Consider the following 21,715-nt stretch of genomic DNA (forward strand, 5'->3'; position numbering starts at 1 on the left):
TGGGACGACTCACAAAATAAATGCTAGTCCTGGAGGTGTGTCTCTATGCATACTATAAATGTAGTTTCAGATTTTGTGTCTTGTAAGAGAGCTTCATAACCCTCTGCCTCAGCTCTGTCATCGGTCTCTAGGTCATTCGTGCTGCTCTCTTCCTCTGACTCCTGTCCCTTACTGCACATTGGGACATAGGAAATATCGTCCAACCCAGCTCTCTCGACTTTCCCTTTCAGGGTTTCTCTTACAGATGGATTTTTTTTTTGGATCCTTGAGTATGTCTGTCATACCTTTTCACATAGTCTTCCCCTGGTCTCTTAGAGCTTGTGCTGCCTTTTGCATCCCTTGATCCCTTCGTTAAATGTCAGTCGGTGACCTTTGACTTCAAACATCTGACTTATTTAGCATTTAGTTTGTTAGAATGTGTGTTTTGCACACATCCATTATGGCCACTTGCAGTGTTTTTTCTTTTTCATTTTCAGTTTCTGTTCAGCTGAACAACCTTTGCCACTTTAGTTGTTCCTCCTCCCTCTGGGAAGGGGCCATGACAGAATTGCTCCAATCCTTAATAATTGCTCTGTCCTCCAGCATGGGATCTGTGGTCTTCCCACCACTTCAATGGGACATGCTCGCCTGCCACCAGGAGATTGAAAGGAAAAACAACCCAAAAACCGCTTGTAAAAATAGCCCAAGAAGGCCAAATAAGCACTGCAACTCTTTGCAAGGGGAAAACAAGGTTAATTACATGCAAAAAGGTCTGACGGTCCCATAGAACCAAACTGACATGGAGCTTGTCACATCCCACAAGTTTACATATTTTACAGTGGGAAACCTCAAAATGTGGTTCTATAGGTTACAATATTATCCCAACACCCTCATTGTCTACCACCTACAGAAGGTCTTAATGCCCCCCTATAGTCCCTGGAACGATTGGCCACACGATTTAAACCCATTCATTTCATGGTCCCTCTACATTGTCACTTCTGGATCCAGGTACGGATTGGTTACTCAAGTATAATGTTTTGATAATTCAAGACTGTCATATGATGTGCACCCCTAAACTGGCAACACCAACTCCACTTTGATACAGCAATAGGCTCTCTCATTATACCAGATGCAGTGGTGCACACAAGTTGCCTCCCCAACCTTGTGCTTAGTTTACTGGAATTACCTTTGCTCCTCCGATCTGAAATCACAAGGCGTTCCAGACACAACTCCCCCTTTATCTCCTTCAGGCCCCAGGTACCCCTCCCCCTTTATCTCTTTCAGGCCCGAGGTGCCCAGTCACGAAGTGCCTGTAGCACTGCTTTTGGATCAGACTTTTAGGGATTTATTTGCTTCTGTTGTGTATCTTGGTCTAATTCATATGGGATGACCACTTTTGGGGAGGGTAGTAGTTCTCTTAAATCTTTACTTAGTCTCTTGGCATCACAGAACCTTATGCCCAGTTCTCATAAATGTGTCCTTCACAGGGATCATCCCTACCCACTCACATTCCATTCCCACCACGTTCAGGCCCCACGGCTGGATACAATTAGCAGCTATCTGTGTATCATGGGTGCTTCTGACCTTGGCTTCTCTCCTGAGGAACGAGAAAGGGAATTTGCTTTCAGAGCTGAACTAACAGAGCCACAGCTCCACATCACAGGCTGCAGTCCATTTTATTCATCGGCCTTAGCACCCAAAAGGGCGATACTCCTGCCATGTTAACATTGACCTTGCTTCTACCACGATATCTTGCAGACTCAATTTTTCACCAGATTTGGCCTTTCGAAGGGATTGGGTCCTCGACGTATTCCACATCTATGACAGGTAATCACCACAGCTGTGCTGCTTCGGAAAATTTTCTGCGTCGATGACGTTGATACGCTGTCCTCGAGGGCCTCCGCCGAGCCGACGTCACCGGATGTTATAAGTAGGATGCACGACGCCCATAGCCTCAGTTCCGTTTTTTCCGCGAACGTGTTCGCTTTGGAGATCTCGGCGCGCATCGGTTCTTCTGAGTTATTCTCTCGGTTCTTTGAACTTGTTTGTTTGTGAAGTTTTCTGAGATGTCTTCGTCGTCTTCTACCCCGCGGCTGGGTTTCAAGAAGTGTCGGGACTGCAGTTCCAAGATGTCGCTGACAGACCCCACGACGCCTGCCTCTGGTGCCTTGGTGAGGACCACGCCATAGATGATTGTGATGATTGCCAGTTCGTTAACATCGAAGGCCTTGCGGGAGCGTAAGAAGAAGCTTTCTGGCGGTAGGGTGTCCAAGCCCCGAAAGTCAAAATCTGCTGGGCTTTCGACCGACGACTCGAGAGGCGAATCTCCGCATCGTCGGTGTAAGTCCGGGGGGTCTCGGTCCGGAGTGGGTCCCGCCATTCCTCTCCCTCTTCGAGGCACTCTCGGAAGCACTGTCACCAGTCGCCTTCCTCGTCCGAGAACTCTGCCCGTCAGCGGGTTGCTTGTCCCAACAAGCATTCCTCTACTGCGGAATGGGATTAATTTCGCAGGGAGATGATGGCAATATTTCAGTCGCAGGGCTCCGTTCCATCCTTGCCTTCGAAAGACGCCGGCAGGGAACATGCTAGAGCCGCCGCTTGCAGGCCTTCGGGCTCGGAAGGTCAGCGCGATCACCGGGAACCTTCGAGGTCCCGGTCCGACAAGGTGGATCACTCTAGACAAGCCCGCTCCAGGTCCCGGTCCTCGACGCCCTCAAGACCATCGGAGCCTGTGAGGTATTCTAAGAAGACGTAGACGCCATCGGCACCATGTCCGTCGAGGGACTCTCTCGAGGCTCCGCCTCTGAGGAATTCATCAACGCAATCGGCGCCAAGGCCGTCGAAGGATACGCTCGAGGCACCGCCCTCGAGGCCTGTGTTGAAGTCATCAGCGCCACACTCGACGCCGATTCCATCGAAGCCCTCAACGCCTTTTGTGGAGGCTTTACCAGAGGTACCCCGTGTATTGGTGGAAACTCCAAGGAAGGCCCTGCAGCAGTCTGATAGGCATGTTTTCGAGCCTTTTTCTCTGCCCTCATCCAGGGATTTGTTCCAGCCTCTGGACTACATCTCAAAGGTAGATGAAGGGTCTGATGAAGGTATGGTTCCTGCAGAGGTTCCTGGCGAACTCTTGTCTGGTCATAGCCAGCTAGAAGACCTGCGTCAGTCTTTGCATGACGCCAGTGGTCTGGACACCTCTCCGGAGGTTGGGTTCGGTAGGCCTGAGCCTGACGCGCAAGTCCTCGTACTGGCACCTTATGTCGAGGGTGACTGAATACTTGGGGTGGTCTGTGCCACCAGTGGATTTTCTCCAGGATGACCTGACAGATATCCTTGACCAAGGTCCACCCACTGACCCGGTACTGCTATTCCATATGGCCTTGCAAAGAAGGGTGGCGGCGGCTTGGACTGCTCTGGAGAGTCTCCCGGCAGTGAGCAAGTCTTTGCCGAAAAAATACCGTCCAGCCAGTAGTGACCCCGGGTACTTGACTACGCACCCCACTCTGGAGAGTTTGGTGGTGCAGGCGGCTACGGCCCCAGCAAAGCAGGCATCGTACCATACCATCCATCATGATAGGGACGACAAGCATTTTGATCGCTGGGCGAAGAAAGTGTTTTCTTCGGGGGTATGGCTTTACAGGCAGCCAACTCCGTTGTGTGCCTTAGCACGTTTCACTCACACTTTGTGGAATTGTTTCATTAGCGGCTGAACATATTCCCGAAGGGGAGGAACGGGATGGTTTTCTTGCCCTCATTCAAGATGGCAAGGATGCCATGTGTGAATCCGTTCAGTTGGGTCTGGATATGGCAGATTGTGTCAGCTGGTCCATGGCGGCGAGCACCGTAATGCGCAGATTTGCGTGTTTGCGGAAGTCAGGGTTTACTCCTGACGTACAAGCCCGGCTCCTCAACATGCCCTTTGATGGTGAACATCTTTTTGGCAGCAAGGCTGACGAGAGCCTTGAGACGTTGCAGACCTCTAAAGCTGCAGCGAAATAGTTATGCGCTGCAGTTCGCCAACCTCCACCTTTTCATCCTAGGGGACAGCAATTGAGGGAAGGTTCCTTTCGGTACTACTCTTCCTATGGTAGATCGAGGGGAGCTGCAAGTCAAAGGGGCAACCGTAGGAGTCCCAGAGGTGGAAAACAAGGTACTCGAGGTGCCAAGGCCGCTTGGGCAGTTGCCTCTTTGCCATCAGGCACTGCCGCAGCCGCTCCAGCTCAGTCATGAGGCCATGTCCCATGGTTCGCCGGTTGGGGGAAGGCTGGCGCAGCATCTTTTAGAATGGCGTGCCATTACTTCAGACGTGTGGGTTCTGGAGATCATAGCTCATGGCTACTGTCTTCCTTTCCAGCAAAGGCCTCACGACAGTCCACCAGGGAATCTCTCTTTGAAGAGTCTGGATCCGCTCCTTGCGCAGGAAATCAAATCCCTCCTGGAGAAAGGCTCTATAGAATTGGTGCCTGTAGCGGAGACGAACAAGGAATGGTATTCACCTTATTTTTTTATTCCAAAAAAGGACGGGGGATTGAGACCCATCATGGACTTGCGTGGTTTGAACAAACTCCTCAGGAAGGGCAAGTTCAAGATGGTTACTATCTCTCAAGTCCTCCAGGCCCTTCAACTTCAGGACTGGTTGGTGTCTCTTGACCTCAAGGACGCTTACTTTCATGTGCCGATTCAACCCAAGCACAAGAAGTTCCTGACGTTTGTGGTTGGCGACTTGCATTTTCAGTTTCGCGTCCTGCCGTTCAGATTGACCTCCGCCCGAGGGTTTTCACCAAGCTCATGGTGGTGTTGGCAGCGTATCTCAGGAAAGGGGGATTCACGTCTACCCCTACCTGGACGATTGTTTGATCAGGGCGCGCTCTCCCGAGCAAGTCCTGGATCATCTGTCCATCACCTGCCACTCCCTTCACAGGCTGGGCATCTCCCTCAATTTAAAGAAGTCCCACTTGACGCCAACCCAGCGGCTCCATGTCATGATGCCTGCCTCCAAGGAGCCAAACCAGGCCCGGCACCCTCAGAGACAGACACCATGCATTCAAGGGAAGTCCCAGTAGCCCCAGATGGGGGCCCTTTGGACTCAGTCCTGGCGCCGTTGGCGTCAGGCTCATAGGGGACATCAGTCCTGGCGCCATCGGCGCCAGGCTCATACAGAAGTAGGTTGGGAGTAGTGCTTGGTGTAAACTTACCTGTGCAGACCATGCTGCAACTTCCAAGACTGGAAGGAACTATTTTTCTAGGGACTACTTGATCTCTAGGGTGTGACCGGTGGAGGAATACATATTCCTGGGGGAAGAATACATACCTGGAACTACTTGAAAGGCTATTTAAGCCACACCCAAGCAGCAGACCACGCTTCGCGTTGTTCTGCACTCAGCAGCTGGACGCTCACCGTGCCTGCTCCGGCCTTGGTCCTCCATCACGCCTGCCAACATCCTGGAAACACCTAAAGAAGAAAAGGGAAGAGAACAGGTGAAAACAAGAACCGTACCTGATACATCTGCACTCTGGTTTCTGCACGCCGACGATCCTGCAAAGAAGACCAACATTTTAAACGCGCATCGCGCGCAGCACGCTGCATTTCACTCACCTGCACGTGGCGTTTTCGAGTCCTGTGACGTCCATCCGGAGCTTCCACCGCCATCCAGCACCTATTGGAAGGAAGGAGAAAGAGAGGTGAGAAGGGAAACACGAATCGAAGTAGAACTTACCTGTGGTTCAATTCCCTCTCCGCCTTCGGGTTTGTGCCATACCTTCGGCATCTCAGCACCCCGGCCCCTAAGGGGAAAAGAAACAGACATTGTATTAGTGCATGTGAAAACATTAGCAATACGCTCACTCAAGACTTAACCATTTGCAAGAGAGAGACAGCAGCTCTTTTCGGGTCGGCGCCTTACCTCCGGCATTGCCATACCCCGTCCCCTATGGGAAAAAAGACATTGGACATTAAAGGAGATACTTAAAACTGCAAAGGAATCTCATATCGGAATTCTTACCAGAATTTGGCTTCATCCAAATCGCCTGCAGCCCGGAATCTTCTCCAGCACCTGCGAAAGAAAAGAACAGATGAGTGAATATAAACCCAAACTTGCCATAAACATTTGCTGTACGACAGAATGGACAAACTAGTTTAAACTCATCAATCCAGTGAAGTAACTGGAATCACAACGCGCCCCTGCATCAGAAGCAGGATGGAGAGCTCGTCATTTTGGTCCCTAAGGTGAGTCTTCGCAGGGAATCCCAAAAGGGTTTCACGGAGGGAGAGAAGGGAAGTGGGAGGTCAGAACATCACCCGCAGACTATTAACCCTTCCTTTTCACACACAGTGGCATATTCCTCCGAGCCAGAAAAGCCAGGTTGGGGAATCCAGTCCAGTCCATCTTCCGGGTCTTACGCATCTCTGCAGAAGAGGTCACAGCAGTCCCAGCCACGCCCGCGCCTCCGTGGGAGCCAGGTGAGCGTTACACTCCAGTACATTGGGGCAGTGCTCGACACATCCCTGGGGCAGTGTTTCCCTTCCCAGGTGAGGGCTCATCACATTCTGCAGATGGTGCACAAGTTTCAACATGCCCAGAGTCTCCCGGCATTCGAGTTCTTGAGATTACTCGGCCTCATTGCATCCTGCATTCTTCTGGTGCCAGAGGCCAGGTTGCGGATGAGATCTCTGCAAATGGCTCTCAAGCTCCAGTGGTCGCAGTCCTCCGGCAGGATGTCGGACCCCGTTCAGGTGCCGCCCTCGGTCGCCCAGGATCTTCTGTGGTGGGCCGTCAAAGGCAATCTGATGAGGGGGTCTCCATTTTGGCTACCCTGGCCGGAGGTAACGATTGTGACGGACATGTCCCTCACGGGATGGGGAGCTCATGCCAACGAGTTGACAGTCAGCGGTCGTTGGTCTCCGTCGGAGTCCAGACTCCACATCAATCTGTTGGAGCTGAGGGCCATCAGGCTAGTCCTGAAGGCTTTTCTGCCGACTGTGCGAGGGAAGAATCTCCTGATTCTGACAGACAACACAGTGGCCATGCACTACCTCAACAAAAAAGGGGAGGGGGCAGGTTCACTTTCTCTGTCCAGAGAGGCTATGCAGCTCTGGGCCATCCAGCAGGAAATTTCGATCTCGGCAGTTCATCTGGCCCGAGACGAAAACGAGGCGGCGGACGCTCTGAGCAGGCAGAGTGCTGTCTCTCACGAGTGGGAGCTGGCTCAGGAGTTTCTCCTGGAGATCTTCGCCCTTTGAGGGACCCCTCAAGTGGATCTCTTCGCCACCAGTGTCAACTGGAAGTGCGAAAGATTCTGCTCACGGAAATGTCCTCCAAGAGGAGCCTTAGAGTTCGTAGTGGTGTGGTCCTTGCCACTGCTGTACGCGTTTCCTCCAGTCCCCGTCATTCCGCAAGTGCTACGGAGGTTGCAGAGGTTCTGTTCGCGGAGAATCCTCATTGCTCCGGCATGGGCCTGGAGAACGTGGTACCCGGACCTTCTAGACATGTCCATCTGCCCTCCAAGCTGTCTTCCCTACCGAGACGATCTGCTCTCACGGGAGGGGGCGGGGGTCAGGTTCTCCATCCAGAGGTCAAGTCCCTCAACCTTCATGCTTGGTTTCTGAAAGGTTGAGGTATAAGGATTGGGACCTCCCTGAAGATGTGATGGAGGTGTTGATTTCGGCCAGAAGGCCTGCAACAAAGTCCTTGTACCGTTGCCGTTGGAGAAAGTTCTGCGACTGGTGCAGGGTCAAGAATGTGGATCCTTTTTCATGTGCCATTCCTGTTCTGTCTTTTTTGCTTTCGTTAGCCCACAAGGTCCTGCAAGTGGGTACCATTAAAGGTTACCTGGAGGGCGCTGTCCATCTTTAAGTGCTCGTCTGAGGAGTGTTCTTATTTTATAATTCCTTTTGATTTTGCAGTTTCTCAAAGGGCTCACTAATGTGTTCCCACCGTCACCTTTCCAGGGCCCGGTTGGGATTTGAACCTGGTTCTAAAATTCCTAATATGAGCTTCATTTGAGCCTTTACATTCTTGTCCTTTGAAAACTGTATTTTTAGTTGTGGTTAGTTGCGGTCACTTCCGCTCGCAGAGCGAGTGAGTTGCAGGCACTTTCCGTTAATCCACCCTTCACTGTGTTTCATAAGGACAGGGTTGTGCTTAGGGTTCGTCCTTCTTTTCTTCTGAAAGTTGTCAGAATTTCATTTAAGCCAGAAGGTGGTTCTTCCAGCGTTCTATCCTCCACCGCATCCTGGGAAGGCAGAGGAGAGGCTCCACAGGTTGGATCCTAGGAGAGCTTTAAGTTTCTACATCTCACGCATGTCCCGGGTCCGAGTGGATGATCAGCTCTTTTTAGGATACGCTGGAAGGGGTTTGGGACAAGCTGTTACTAAACAGACTTTGTCTAGATGGATTATCTTGACAATTTCTGAATGTTACCGATTGGCGGGTAAGGACCCTCCGGTGGGCTTACGGGCCTATTCCACTAGAGGTGTAGCTGCCTCTACTGCTCTGCAGAGGGGTGTTCCCATTCGTAACATTTGCGAAGCAGCCACATGGGCCTCTGTCCATACTTTTGTCAAACACTACTCCCTGGATGTTATCCATGGGCAAGATTTGGCCTTTGGCAAGGCGGTCCTCTATTCTGCAATTTAATTGGGCATTCTAAAATTCTAAATTCTTTTCTCACCTCCATACGTTGGTACTGCTTTGGGAGTCTGTCATAGATGTGGAATACGTCAGAGGACCCAATCCCTTCGAAGAACAAGTTACTTTCTTACCTGGTAACGTTCTTTTGATGGGATAATCCGACGATGTATTCCACAGCGCTTCCTACCTGCCCCTCTGCAGATTTCTTTTGCAATTGCAGCTTACGTTTCCGCAAGGTCATTCTGGCAGAAGATTGGTGCCACACATTTTGGCGGAAAAACAACTGAGGCTACGGGCGTTGTGCGTCCTACTTATAACATCCGGTGACGTCGGCTTGACGGAGGCCTTCGAGGACAGCGTATCGACGTCATCAACGCAGGACACAGATGCCAAAAGTTTCCCGAAGCAGCACAGCTGTGGTGATTACCTGTCATAGATGTGGAATACGTCGTCGGACCATTGCATCGAAAGAACGTTACCAGGTAAGAAAGTAACTTGTTCTTCCCACACATCACACTATACCACATTACTACAAATGACTACCGGGCCTATATGCTGCTATCTATGACCTCTGCAACCACAACAATGATACATTTTGTTGCTCTTTCGGTGCTGCAATATGTGAGTGTCTAAGATATGTGAGTGTGCTTCTTAACGCACTGCCTTCAATCTGCTCCTGCGATGGTTCGGGCTAATAGCTTTTTCAAGGATTTACCTTTTTGCCCTGCTAGAACTCTGGCCATGCATCCCAACATTATTGTAGATATTCCCCCACCCACCCCATCGCCCAGACTTGCCAGTGCTGCCTATTCATTGACTGCCAGACCTAGTCCCAGCTAAAACCATTACTATCCATTCCCCCATTGTACCACTCCTCAATGCAATCTGTGCTGCCCATGGCCTGTCCACTCCTCTGCTCTTGCAACGTGCGCTCTACCAGACAAAACCAAATGTATCCTCTTCAACAACACATCCTAGCTCAAAATTCTCCAATTCTTCGGCTCGTTGGAGTTCAAGAGCTCTATCTGACTGTTGGGAGAGCATCAGAACCTCTCCATGCAGGATTTGAAGAGGATTATTAGCACACATTTTGTTGGGCTGGTGCAGGAAGACGATATTCATGCCTGATCCTCTTTGTCAGCCTTTTTGACTCCCTTTCTTTACATGGTTCTCTTTAACATTCTTTCCTGTTCCAGAACTTTAGTCTTGTATTGATTATCCAGGTTACCGATCTACAAGATTTGAATGTAAAAGCCCAATGTTATTTATATGGTACTTAATTGTGGTACATATTCTCTTTCAGGGATCCCTATGTTGTCAAATATGCTCTTGTCCCTGTTGCGCATGTGTCTCTCATTCTCTGCTTTTAAATCATCAATCTACTTTCATATCTACTAGTCTAGGATCCACTTTGTGACTCTCTTGGTCTGCCTTGGAGTCAAGGTTACTGGCCCTTGTCAGCTTTGGAAATGCTGCTCTCGGCCTGCCTGTCTAGGGGATTCCGCTCTCGGTCGGTCTGACTGCCTCGACCATCCCTGCTTGGCTGTTTTCGGTCTACCTCAGTCTGCCTACTTTATCTTATTTTCGGGTGCCTCTGTTGCTTTTTTGTAAGCTGTAAGCCCTGCCTTTAAGCTGAAACTATTGTCATCGGAAGTAAAAACTGGAGAGAGAGAAGATATGAGGGGGGGGACACACAGTGTTGTGGGTGTTTGGTGTTTACCCATCCATTAACTGCCCATCAGCCTGCTAGTTCTTACGGCCATTACCACACATTACCTACTCCCCCTTTCTCAAAACACATTTCCCGGGGATCTTTTTGAAATAGCCTCGCAACAATCAACCAGTTCCTAGAGTAATAAGATTGTCTTAACCAACTGTGCCTTCAGCCGCTTGATTTATTGGCAGCATGTGTGCCCTTGCATCTGTTCCTTGCGCTGAAGTCCGAATATACGTGATTTCATTGATGGAAATCAATGAGTAGTAGGTTTCTTTGTGACATTTTTACTTTTCTTTTAATGGATGGGAACCCTTATGTCCCACTTATCACCCCCCCTGTCGAACCTCTGCCCCATTCTTCTTCGTATACCTGTTTTACCTCCATGGACTAACATATCGCAAAATAAATCACCACTCTGGAATTTGTCAATGAAACCACAGTCCACAGACATAATATTCCCAGGTACTGATGCCATTTGCCAGCTGTTGCAGTCTTATGACCAGGTGGTACCATTATGATAGTGCCTGCAGAATCTCTATACAAAAGCCAAAACTATTGGCTTTGCCACTGCTTGTTGCGTTTGTTGTATACATGTGATCACAAAGAACCAATTCTACACAAAGCCTTTATTTTCAGTATGCACAGTTGTCTTTATTGAAGGGACCGCAACACTTAGTGGAAAAATCCAAGTAAAAGTATATTTTTCATTTGAACTACCCTAACCTTTACATACTAAAAATATCAATATGAAGAAAATTGGGAAATGGTTGATTTTTCGATATGTTCTTTGTACCCTGCATTTTTTAGGTGTAACTTTGTTTTACCACAGTGCTTGGTAGGCCTTCAATTTGGACCATGCCCTTCTGTTTCATATTATATTTGCGGTGAGGGGACGCTCCAAATCAGGGGCCGTCCCTCATCTCTCAACATAGTGTCCCACAGATACGAAACGAGCATATGCAAAGGTAAGTAGCTTTACCTCGTAGATGCAAGGGCAGATAGTCTATTGGCAGACGGTGGGCAATGTCATTTAAAACCTAAATGGGCCTCATTTGCAAAGATTTGCACTGCTTATGATCATCTTAGATTGGCACCTTACTCCTTATACCTGATTCTCAAAGCATAAAGTTGAAGAAATATGGACATGCGTAGTACCTTGGGTTGCCAATCTTCAAAGGAGACTCTCACAGAGTTGCTCGAGGGCCTTTCAGAGATTCTCCAGTTTTAGGATTTGAGAATCGGCTACAAGGTAGGAGATGCAAATCTGAGATTCTCGCAGCTTCTGTGATTTGCTCCAGTGAAGGTATCTTACAATCAGGTCCTGCATGTTCACCTGTGTCGTTCATTCACTACAGCAACTCGAACTTTTGAAATATGAATTTGCATAAACGTTTGCCATGTCAGGATTGTTAATTGTCTTTTATGGTTATCATTGTAGGATATTTTTAAAATGCAAAATTCTTTTGTTATAAAACAAATGATTTTAACTAGTCTCTGTGCTTTCCACCAGGTTGTGAAACTTTCCGAAATAGTAACGTTAGCGAGACAAGCCCAAGTGGATGTGAAGTTTCAGTTGCCAATCTGATCACCGATTGACTGTTTGAAACTGTTTAATTATGTGGTATACTATCTAAATACTGTTTTTTTTTAATTGTCTTGCAAGCGGGTAAAAACTGTACCTTACCACCTGGTGTTGAAATTGTATATTCTTGTCACACAATTGCCAGACACCGCACTCTGAGATGTTATGCTAGTGTTTTTAACCTTTAATCTGAGTGTTGCTACATATTAATACACCAAGCTTCTGCTGCGGGATAAAACTAGGATGTGTTCATTAATGTCAAAATAGTTATTTACAAAAATATTTGAAAATGTGCATTTTCTTATTGGCACGAAAACCTAATACATATTCCATATACATCAGTAATTACAAGTGTTTAATGTTAAAAAGTCTTATTTGGTGATTTCGATATCTTTAGGTATCCATGAGCAAAAATTAGTATTTTTGAAAGATGCTTTTCAACACTCCTAGCCATAGACACGTTTAACTCCACATAATCTGGAAATCGCATTGTATGTACATCCTTGAAGACACCATCCAAAGGACTCCTGCAGAAATTCCCTGATTTTCATTGGAAGGATTTCGGCTTATAGCGTTCCCTATGATGAGTCATTTCGAGATACCAGCCAGTTGCATTCAGCGGCACACACCATTCTCTTAATTTGCAGACTGAATTTAGATTTGTTGTTGATTTAGATTTAAAATACAAGTTAGCACTTCACAAGTTGCCATTTGTAAATAGGCAGGCACCTGGTAGCCTTCCGTATAAGACTGATAGCGTTCCAGTAGATATTTAAATGAACAGGGCACTTTAAAGAATAGTTTTGTTACTGGATGGTTTCATTAGATAAATACAGTAACTTAAAGTTGGTTTTAAAACCCAATGTTTATCTTTTCTTGATGTTAAAGCGACTGAACCCTTCTTAATTAACAAACCCACAATACCTTTTCAACAGGATCTTTTTTATGGGCAGTCATTTAAAATATTTCAACGATCGTAGTATGCAAGCTGTTTTCCATAATAGTTCTTTTTTCATAAATAATATACAAAAACACAATGTCAATGCATGCAGGTTCTTTTTTTAAAGTGTACTGTATGAGGAAAGGACACAAGCTGCCGCTTCTATTGAACTCAGTTGGTTGTATGCTGCCCTTGTGTATATAGATATATATATATATTAAGTACTTCAAATAAAAGTTGTTAAAGATATTTTAAGACATGGGTCTTGCTGTTGGAGGATTTTGTTTTGATGATAAATTACCAAATGCAATGTTATTTTAACTTTAAGCTTTCTAGCACACCCATTGCTTTGATGACAATTCTAAACTAATAAATGCAGCTTTGTTATCTAATCCTTTTAATGTCCATTACAAGACAATGTCAGGTGTGGCGCTTGTTGGTTGTTGATTGTGTGCTTTTTTAATATTGTTTTTGTTTTGAGCTTCTATTGCTTGTTCTTTTAAATTTGGTGTTATTTATCGCAAAGTCCCAGTGCAAGCTTCCTGGCTAATAAAGAATATGCTTAAACACCGTGCATCCTCTGAGCATACTGTGGTACATGCCCCCAAGACCTGGTGGCCCTGGCCATTCACACCACCCAAAATAGGAACCGGAGATCAGGGCATCAGAAATGCTTGACCCAACTTAATTCAGGAAAATAAATAATGGACAAAGTGGTGACTCAAGCAGACCTGTGGAAAAAAGCTATGACTCCTAGAACAGCATTGGAAATTCATCAAGACCCTAAACATTTTAGTCTTGCAGGACTTCCTGTGCTAAACTCACAAAGCCTGCAGGGGGTGTCAGACCTCGCTCTAACCACTCCTGAACTGAGTTTGCCAACAGCATATATATCGGCATGCCAGATTAATTTACAAAGAACCTTCAGCGCATCAAGAACACGACAACAAGTTAACTACACATTAAAGATTACTCTATTGACTCGCTGTCAAGAACAGACTCAAAGTACTCTGCATCGCCCATAGAGCTATTCAGGTAAACTCTGGAACCTGCTCCCAAAGGAATTGACAAAATCCAGTATCTCCTTAGGTTATGTTGATTTATACCGTGCACCGCTACCACCCACAGGTAGTCTACAGGTGCACGTGTGGCTCTGCAAGAGAGGGCGGGGTGGCTAGGGTTAGTGAGGATAGGATGGGTTCAGAACCAGGACAAACCGGCATCTGTGAGTGTTTTGCATGTGAGAGTTGGTGCGGGAGGCCCAGTGCGTTGTATTTAGGACAAGCCTAAAGACCTGGGTTTTCAGCTCGTTCTGCTAGCCAAGGCTCCCCGGCAATTGCCCACTATGTCGCACCAAAACCCCTACTGTGATCTGCCCCAAGATTCCCATTCCGACTGGCGCCCACTGTATTTGCTCCAGGGTGCCCAGTAATAATAGTGCCCCATGTGTTAGCGGCTAGATATCCTGAGATTTTCTAATCTTCTGTGAGTCACCCAGACTCTACACTCTGCACAGTCGGCATTCTGCAGGGATGAGCTGGACAGTCACCTAAACAGTTGGTATGTATTGCATCTGAAACATCAAAGCATGCAGAGTTCCTTGTAGAAAGCCCACCTGGACGCTGCTCCCTCCAGAATTATTATTCCACACTCTCCACAGGACTCAGCCTCGATCTGTCTTGGTATCAACTGCAGGATAAATAGAAGGGTACCTGTAAATACCATAGGTCCTCCAGGTAAAATATATAGAAAGTAAGCAATGGACCTAGATCTGAGTGAGGCTAGAGAAAATACTTTCAAAATTGCAAAAAAGGTTTTTAACAATAGAAACAACATGCATTTTATTTTCACACACTTTCAATGTTCTTTGTTCAAAACATACTTATACAACATACATTCCTTGACATCAGTCTCTCCTCTTACATACTTTCACATATACCAAAAATCTCATCTATTTCACAAAAAATGAAACATAAATGATCACACATGAACATAAAACAATCCCATCAATATCAGTACTGTTCTTTTTGTATCTTAATATACATTTGTTCAAAGAATAGCTATAAATCAGAGAATGTATGTTGTATAAGTATGGTATCAACTGCTGCATGATCTCTTGTTTTGTCCCTTACTGTGTTATACATACTCTCCCAGAACCATTTGCTGCACACCACCAGAGGTAGAAGCCCACACCAGGATGCCATACGATATGTTGCCAGAATCTCCTTAACTAAGGGGCACCTCCACTGAGGCATCATCATGGACACATTGGATGAATGCTCTAAACTCTATACCCCTAACCTTCCCCCCACTAACATTCTCAACTTGTACGCTCAAAAGCACTGAATGCAGACCAACTTTGTCACTTACATTCTAAAGAGCTCGCCCATCAGACATCCATCAGCAGAATTCAAGTCTATAACCAATTTACATGCCACAACCTCGGCTAATGCTGCCTAACACCACAGGCACAAAAGCCTCCCTTCTTGTAACAAATGCCATTATGCTCCTGTCAAAGAATACATAGAAATAGACCTGAGAGCAGATCTCAGGGTACTTCTGGTCTGCATGTAGCTCCACAACACCAAAGCAGTCTTGTATGTAATTCACTCTTCACACTAACCCAACTCATTTCCGCTCATGCCTCAGATTCACTAATGTGCCTGGAGACCTTGAAAATGGCAGCAATGTGCAGTAGAAATCATCCCCATAACATAAAGTAACATTTGCTAACCATAAATTATATTTATTGTTCAGCCACTGAAGTACCACACTCTGCATGGGTGCACAAGTCTTACATTTTGTATATCCTGAGCTTTCCTAAGTTGTTTCACCCTTCATCTTCCCATCCACCATTTTGCCTCCTAGCACCCCCAAAGTAACTCACTGCTTGCATAGTACAAATAATACAATATACAATTATAATGTTAACAGAATATTTCACATTCTTTTTATACAGACCCATGGAGCATGCACTTTATTTTTCTCCATCACGTGATTCTGAATAGTCAAATGCTGTTGATTATAGCCTGGCATTAGGGAGCGGACCTCTGAGCACTTTCTCCTCTTCACCATATCTTTCATGAAATAAGTGCAGATTGGCACGCTTTTAATATATCCCACCTGAGAAGGTTGGGCTCTGCAGTAAAAGATTACTCAAACATGCAAGTATTTATTGGGTATTTGTGTTTAGTTGGTGACATGGTGACACAACCAGAGAAACACACTGATAAGGGGACAGCAGAAGGCAGAGCAATCCATATTCAAGGTGGTTTGTAATAGAAGGGTTGTGGAATATGGATGAGACACCAAATTGTTGGTAAAGAGGAGTTGGAAATCTGAGAAGGGGGGGACAGGACACACTAACTGTATGGATACAGCATGTACATCAACACACTAACACTTTCATTATATACATTATTTAACAATTATGTACAGTTGGGGACAGTAAAGATTACTTCAGTGGTGGGGTGACGGAACTACACGTGATCAGTGTTTTTCTAAGGTGATCTTGAAGCTCTGAATAATGGTTATGTTTTACATTTCTGGAGAGAGCATGTTTCATTGGTAGTTAACCAGCAGAGTGAAGATAAGATGCAAGATTCAGCAATGAGTGGACATTGATCAGAGGGTTTGAGAATTGCTTGAAATCGTCGGAATGTAATGGGACATTGGGGTGGGGGGGCATCCCACTGATTGATTTAAAGAAAGAAGAAATAACTTGGAGGCACTGGTGCTGCTTAGAGAGCCAGCCCACGTTGGGGCTTTTGGATTAAGGTATGGGTAGAAAGAAAACTATTGACCAGTAATAGTTGCAAAATTGAGTTCTTAAGTAAGGGGCCTAGGGGTAGAGGGGAATTCTGACAAGGAGACTTGATCAGTATTTAAGCCTGTTGATGACCACAGTTGAGATCATGGTTCTAGAAGAGGAAGAAGTGAGGGAGAGGAACATTTCACAGGTGTTTTCTAGGTCACTACTGGCTGCTGCTGATATGGAGGTGATGAATTAGCAGAGTTTAAGGAGGCTGTCTTTTTTAAAAAAATATGTAAATTCAACATACTATGGTTTTAACACACTTTGTTCTATTCCTCCAGATAAGCAAGCCCATCTCCTGACGGAGAAAACAAAATGGCCCGCATTAAAATGGACCTCCCCCTAAGAGAAGGAGGATTCATCCTCCACCTCCTTTTCAGCCATCGTGCCCTGTTCAGCCCTCCTCCCCATCCACGACACATGGGGATGATACGGGGACTGACACGGCCGCGACGGGTACAGACGACGAGGTTTACGAGGATGATCTCCCGTCGTCACCTCCCACCCGGGCTTCCCCGCCCGACGAGATTGGATCGTTTCACTCCATGATCGCCAGGGCATCCGAGCTTTTCCAGCTCTGCCCGGAAGAGAAGAAGGAAGGTTTCCTTTATCAAAGGCCAAGAGGAAGACGGTCCTCGCTGTACCTCTACTAGACGATATTTGGGATGAGGGCCTCGCCCTCCTCAAGAACCCATCCACGACGCCGGCTAGAAGGGATCGGTACGAGAAGAAGTACCGGGTCCCGGACGCGGCCCCCTTGTGCCTTCGGGCACAGCCGACCCCGGACTCGGTCGTCTCCGCGGCGGCCAGGAAGAAAGCGGGGGGGGGGGGCGCGGCCTCTACGTCAACCTCCCCGCCGGACGGCGAGGGAAAGAAATTAGACACGATGGGACGCAGAGTCATCTCGTCGGCAGTGACGACGATTAAGGCGGCCAACGCCTTGGCTATCGTAGCCCGCTACGACAGGGAGTTGTGGTACAAACTGGCCCCCCTGCTGGACTTCCTACCAGACGACAAGAGGGCGGAAGCCCTAGAGATCTTGCAGGAAGGAGAGGTGGCATCGGACCACGCCATTACGATTGCGACGGACATCGCTGACACTGGATTTCGCCAGTTGGGCAACGGCGTGTGCCTTAGGCGGCGTGGATGGCTCAAGGCTACTGACTTCCGTCAGGACGTGCAGACCAGAGTCTTGGACATGCCATTCGACGGAAACAACCTGTTTGGGAAAACAGTGGACGATTCCCTTCAAGCCATCAAGGCGGACACAGAGGCGGCCCGGGCTCTTGGGGTTCTCCAGCAACGGCGGCCGCCCTTTCGGAGCGGCGGAGGCAAACGGGGTGCCTCCAAAGGTTCCAGCGGCGGATTTTCCACCTACCGTCAAGCGGCCCGTTCGTCCTCACAGGAAGCTTACAGGGGACGAGGCAGGTCAGGCGGACCCCGCCGTCGTCGCCAAGGAGGACAAGGCGGCAAAGCCTCGTCGAAGCAGGACTGAACCGGCCGTGGGGTCGGGCCCCCACCGAAGCACCCCGGTGGGAGGCCGGCTGGCGAGCTTCGTCAGCGTGTGGGAGTCCATCTCCACCGGCCGTTTGGTGCTGGATGCCCTAGCTCAGGGTCACGCGCTCGAGTTTCTAAAGAGGTGCCCGCGAGTCCCCCCTGTGGCCGGGAAAGAACATCACGTCCCTCAACTTCTCTTGGAGGTAAAGGCGATGCTCAAGAAGGGCGCCATCGAGCTCGTCCCAAAGAGGCTTCGGGGGTCCGGAGTTTACTCAAGATACTTCCTCGTGAAGAAGAAGACGGGAGGATGGAGTCCCATCCTGGACCTACGACGACTGAACAAATTCATCAAGGCACAGAAGTTCCGGATGGTCACCCTCCAACACGTCCTGGGTCAACTGGAGGAGGGCGATTTCCTGTCGTCGTTGGATTTGGAGGATGCTTACTTCCATATTCCCATCCTAAAGGGACACCGAAAGTTTCTCAGGTTCGTGCTCCAAGGGCGTGACTACCAGTTCAGAGCCCTTCCCTTCGGATTGAGGTCGGCACCCAGGGTGTTCACCTACCTGGACGACTGGCTCATCCGAGCAAAGACGAAGGAGCTCGCCGTGGAGCGCACGGCAAGGACCGTCCAACTACTCATGGACCTGGGATTCTCCATAAACTACGCCAAGTCCCACCTGGTGCCTGCGCAAGACGCACTGTTTCTGGGAGCGAAGCTCGACACAGTGTCGCTTCTGGCCTCTCCGTCGGAGGAAAGGACGAGGGCCATCTTGGGCAAGGTGCAGCGGATGCTGGTTGCGGACGCGGCCAGGGTGAGGTCCATCAAGTCCCTCCTCGGAATGATGTCTTCTTGCATTTATCTCATCCGCCTGTGCAGGCTCCGGATGCGCCCGTTGCAGGAGTTCCTGGACGCGCGCTGGATCGAGACGACGGGCAGCTTCGAGGAGAGGATCACACTCAACGATAGTTTCCGACAAGCGATCCGGTGGTGGGGCACCCGCGCGCATCTGATGGCGGGCATGGACTTCCAGATCCCCGGCCACCAGGAGACAGTGACCACGGATGCCTCCCTGGAAGGGTGGGGAGCGCACACCGAAAATCTGCACGCGAGAGGCCTTTGGCTTCCGACGGAGAAGGCCCTCCATATCATCGTCCTGGAGCTCCGTGCAGTGTTTTAGGCCCTCAGGTCTTTTCTTCCGTCCCTCAAGGGCAAGGTGGTGAGGATCTTCACCGACAACACCACCACCATGTACTACATCAAGAAGCAGGGCGGAACCAGGTCCCCAGCCCTGTCCAAGGAGGCGCAGGATCTGTGGCATTGGGCCGTCGCCCAAGGGATGTTTCTGGTGCCGTTTCATCTGGCAGGGATAAAAAAAACACCATCGCCGAGTCGCTCAGCAGAGAGCTGCGCTCGTGCCACGAGTGGGAACTACGTCGGGATCTAGTGGACCGCCTCTTCCGACGGTGGGGCACACCCCAGATCGATCTGTTCGCGACGGCGATGAACTCCAAGTTGCGGAGGTTCGCCAGCAGGTTTCCTCAGCCGAGGAGCATGGGCGATGCTTTCTCGTTCCCCTGGGAGGGCCTGTTTCTATACGCGTTCCCTCCATTGCCATTGCTGATCCGGCTCATCAACCAGCTCAAGAGGTCACGGTGCAGGATGATCCTCGTCGCACCTGTGTGGCCGAGGCAGATATGGTTCCCAGACCTTCTGGACTTGTCAGCGCCCCCGTCAATCAAGCTGCCAGTGGACGCGGATCTTCTCTCCAGTGAAGGAGGCGCCATCCTCCATCACGACCCGAAGTCGCTGAACTTGCAGGCCTGGCTCCTGCAGCGTTAGAGTTTGGAGGTTACGACATACCGGCCGACTGCAGAGAGGTTCTTGCAAAGGCCAGGGCGTCCTCAACTCTTAAATGCTATGGACACAAATGGAAGAGGTTCTCTGTCTGGTGCCACGCACAGAAGATTAACCCTCTACGGATTACGGCTCCCCAGGTACTGCCGTACCTTCTGACGCTGGCCAAGGCTGGACAGGCGCACGCGTCCATCAAGATTCATCTTGCTGCGATCTCCCGATACACCAGAACCACGGGGCGGACGTCTTTGTGGTCTCATCGTCTGGTGAAAGAATTCATGAAGGGACTGTTCAGATCGTTCCCGCCGGTGAAGGCTCCGGCCCCGGCGTGGGAGCTCAACGTGGTGCTGACCAAGCTCATGGGACCTCCGTTCGAGCCTCTGCACTCGGCTCCGTTGAAGTTCTTGTCGTGGAAAACGGCGTTTCTTGTGGCCATCACCTCCGCATGAAGAGTGGGAGAGATCCAGGCCCTTTCCTTCAAGCCCCCGTACTTGACTTTTCACGACACGAGGGTAGTGCTCAGGACACACCCCTCCTTCATGCCCAAGGTGCCGTCGGACTTCCACCTCAACGAACCCTTGGTGTTGCCTGTTTTCTTCCTGTCGCCTTTGTCGCCTGCCGAAAGGACTTTGCACTCGCTGGATGTGGCTAGAGCGCTGAAGTTTTACGTGGACCGCACAAAGTGTTTTCGGAAGACGTCACAACTTTTTGTGAACTTTGGACCTGTCAATCAGGGGAAGGCTCTCTCAAAGGCCTCCATTTTCAGATGGCTCTCCGGCTGTATCATGTACTGTCATCGGTTGGCAAACCGACCGCTGCCTGGCCGTCCGAGAGCCCATTCCACCAGAGCGATCGCAGCTTCCACGGCGTTCCTATCTGGTGTGCCCTTGCTGGACATCTGCAGGGCTGCTACGTGGAGGTCGACGCACACCTTCACGAAATTCTACTGCGTCGATCGGGATTCCAGGGAGGAGTCCAGGGTCGGCCAAGCAGTGCTGCGCAACCTGTTCGCCCAAGGTGAGCCTGGTGAGGAGGTAAGAATTGCTTAATGTTGAGTTTGATGTAATGCTTAATGTTGAGCCTTTGCCACCTCCCGTGGTTGTGCATGTGTGTACTGCTATGTATTCTTTATTCATGAGAATGTGAATCCATGCCAGACCCCATGCTGGAGAAGGAACAAGTTACTTACCTGTAACTGTTGTTCTCCAGCATGGGTCTGGCATGGATTCACATGCGAACCCTCCCGCCTACCCCTCTGCGGCTCTTCACTTGGTCATACTGCCACTTCACGTGCTACCAAATCTGAAGATGGCTGCCAGAGGCGGGGCTTAGGTAGAGGGCAGTCATTGGCTGTGGTCAGTATGACGCAGAGATCAGTGATTGGTCACTACTACGAAAGACAGATCAGAAACAAAACTGATACCGATTTTTTCTTTACCGAGGATTCCCAGCCTGATGACGGGGAATATTCATGAGCATGTGAATCCATGCCAGACCCATGCTGGAGAACAACAGTTGCAGGTAAGTAACTTGTTCCTTTCTCTTTGACAACTAAAGGTTCAGGATGACCTTTGATTTGAGGACAGTCAGAGCATCAGTAAATATAGCATTTGTAGCTCTAAGAAGCAAAATCTTGTACAGTGCAAATTGTACTTTGCAGCATGGTTGTGAAAATAAATATGTGTAAGTAGAAACAGT

At 48.8% G+C, this 21,715-nt stretch overlaps 1 protein-coding gene across 1 annotated transcript in view; it reads left to right on the forward strand.

The window, feature by feature from the left end:
• SUCLA2 (succinate-CoA ligase ADP-forming subunit beta) overlaps positions 1 to 13,103 on the forward strand; it is a 753,371-nt gene extending 740,268 nt beyond the window's left edge. The window contains exon 11 of the mRNA XM_069640760.1: positions 11,837 to 13,103. Coding sequence (XP_069496861.1) covers positions 11,837 to 11,911 — 75 coding nt within the window. The 3' untranslated portion in view covers positions 11,912 to 13,103. The remainder of the gene's footprint in view (positions 1 to 11,836) is intronic.
• The last annotated feature ends 8,612 nt before the right edge of the window (positions 13,104 to 21,715 follow it).

The sequence above is a fragment of the Ambystoma mexicanum genome, chromosome 7q (genome assembly GCF_040938575.1).
Source record: "Ambystoma mexicanum isolate Mex_15411 chromosome 7q, UKY_AmexF1_1, whole genome shotgun sequence".
In the NCBI taxonomy this organism is placed as follows: domain Eukaryota; kingdom Metazoa; phylum Chordata; class Amphibia; order Caudata; family Ambystomatidae; genus Ambystoma; species Ambystoma mexicanum.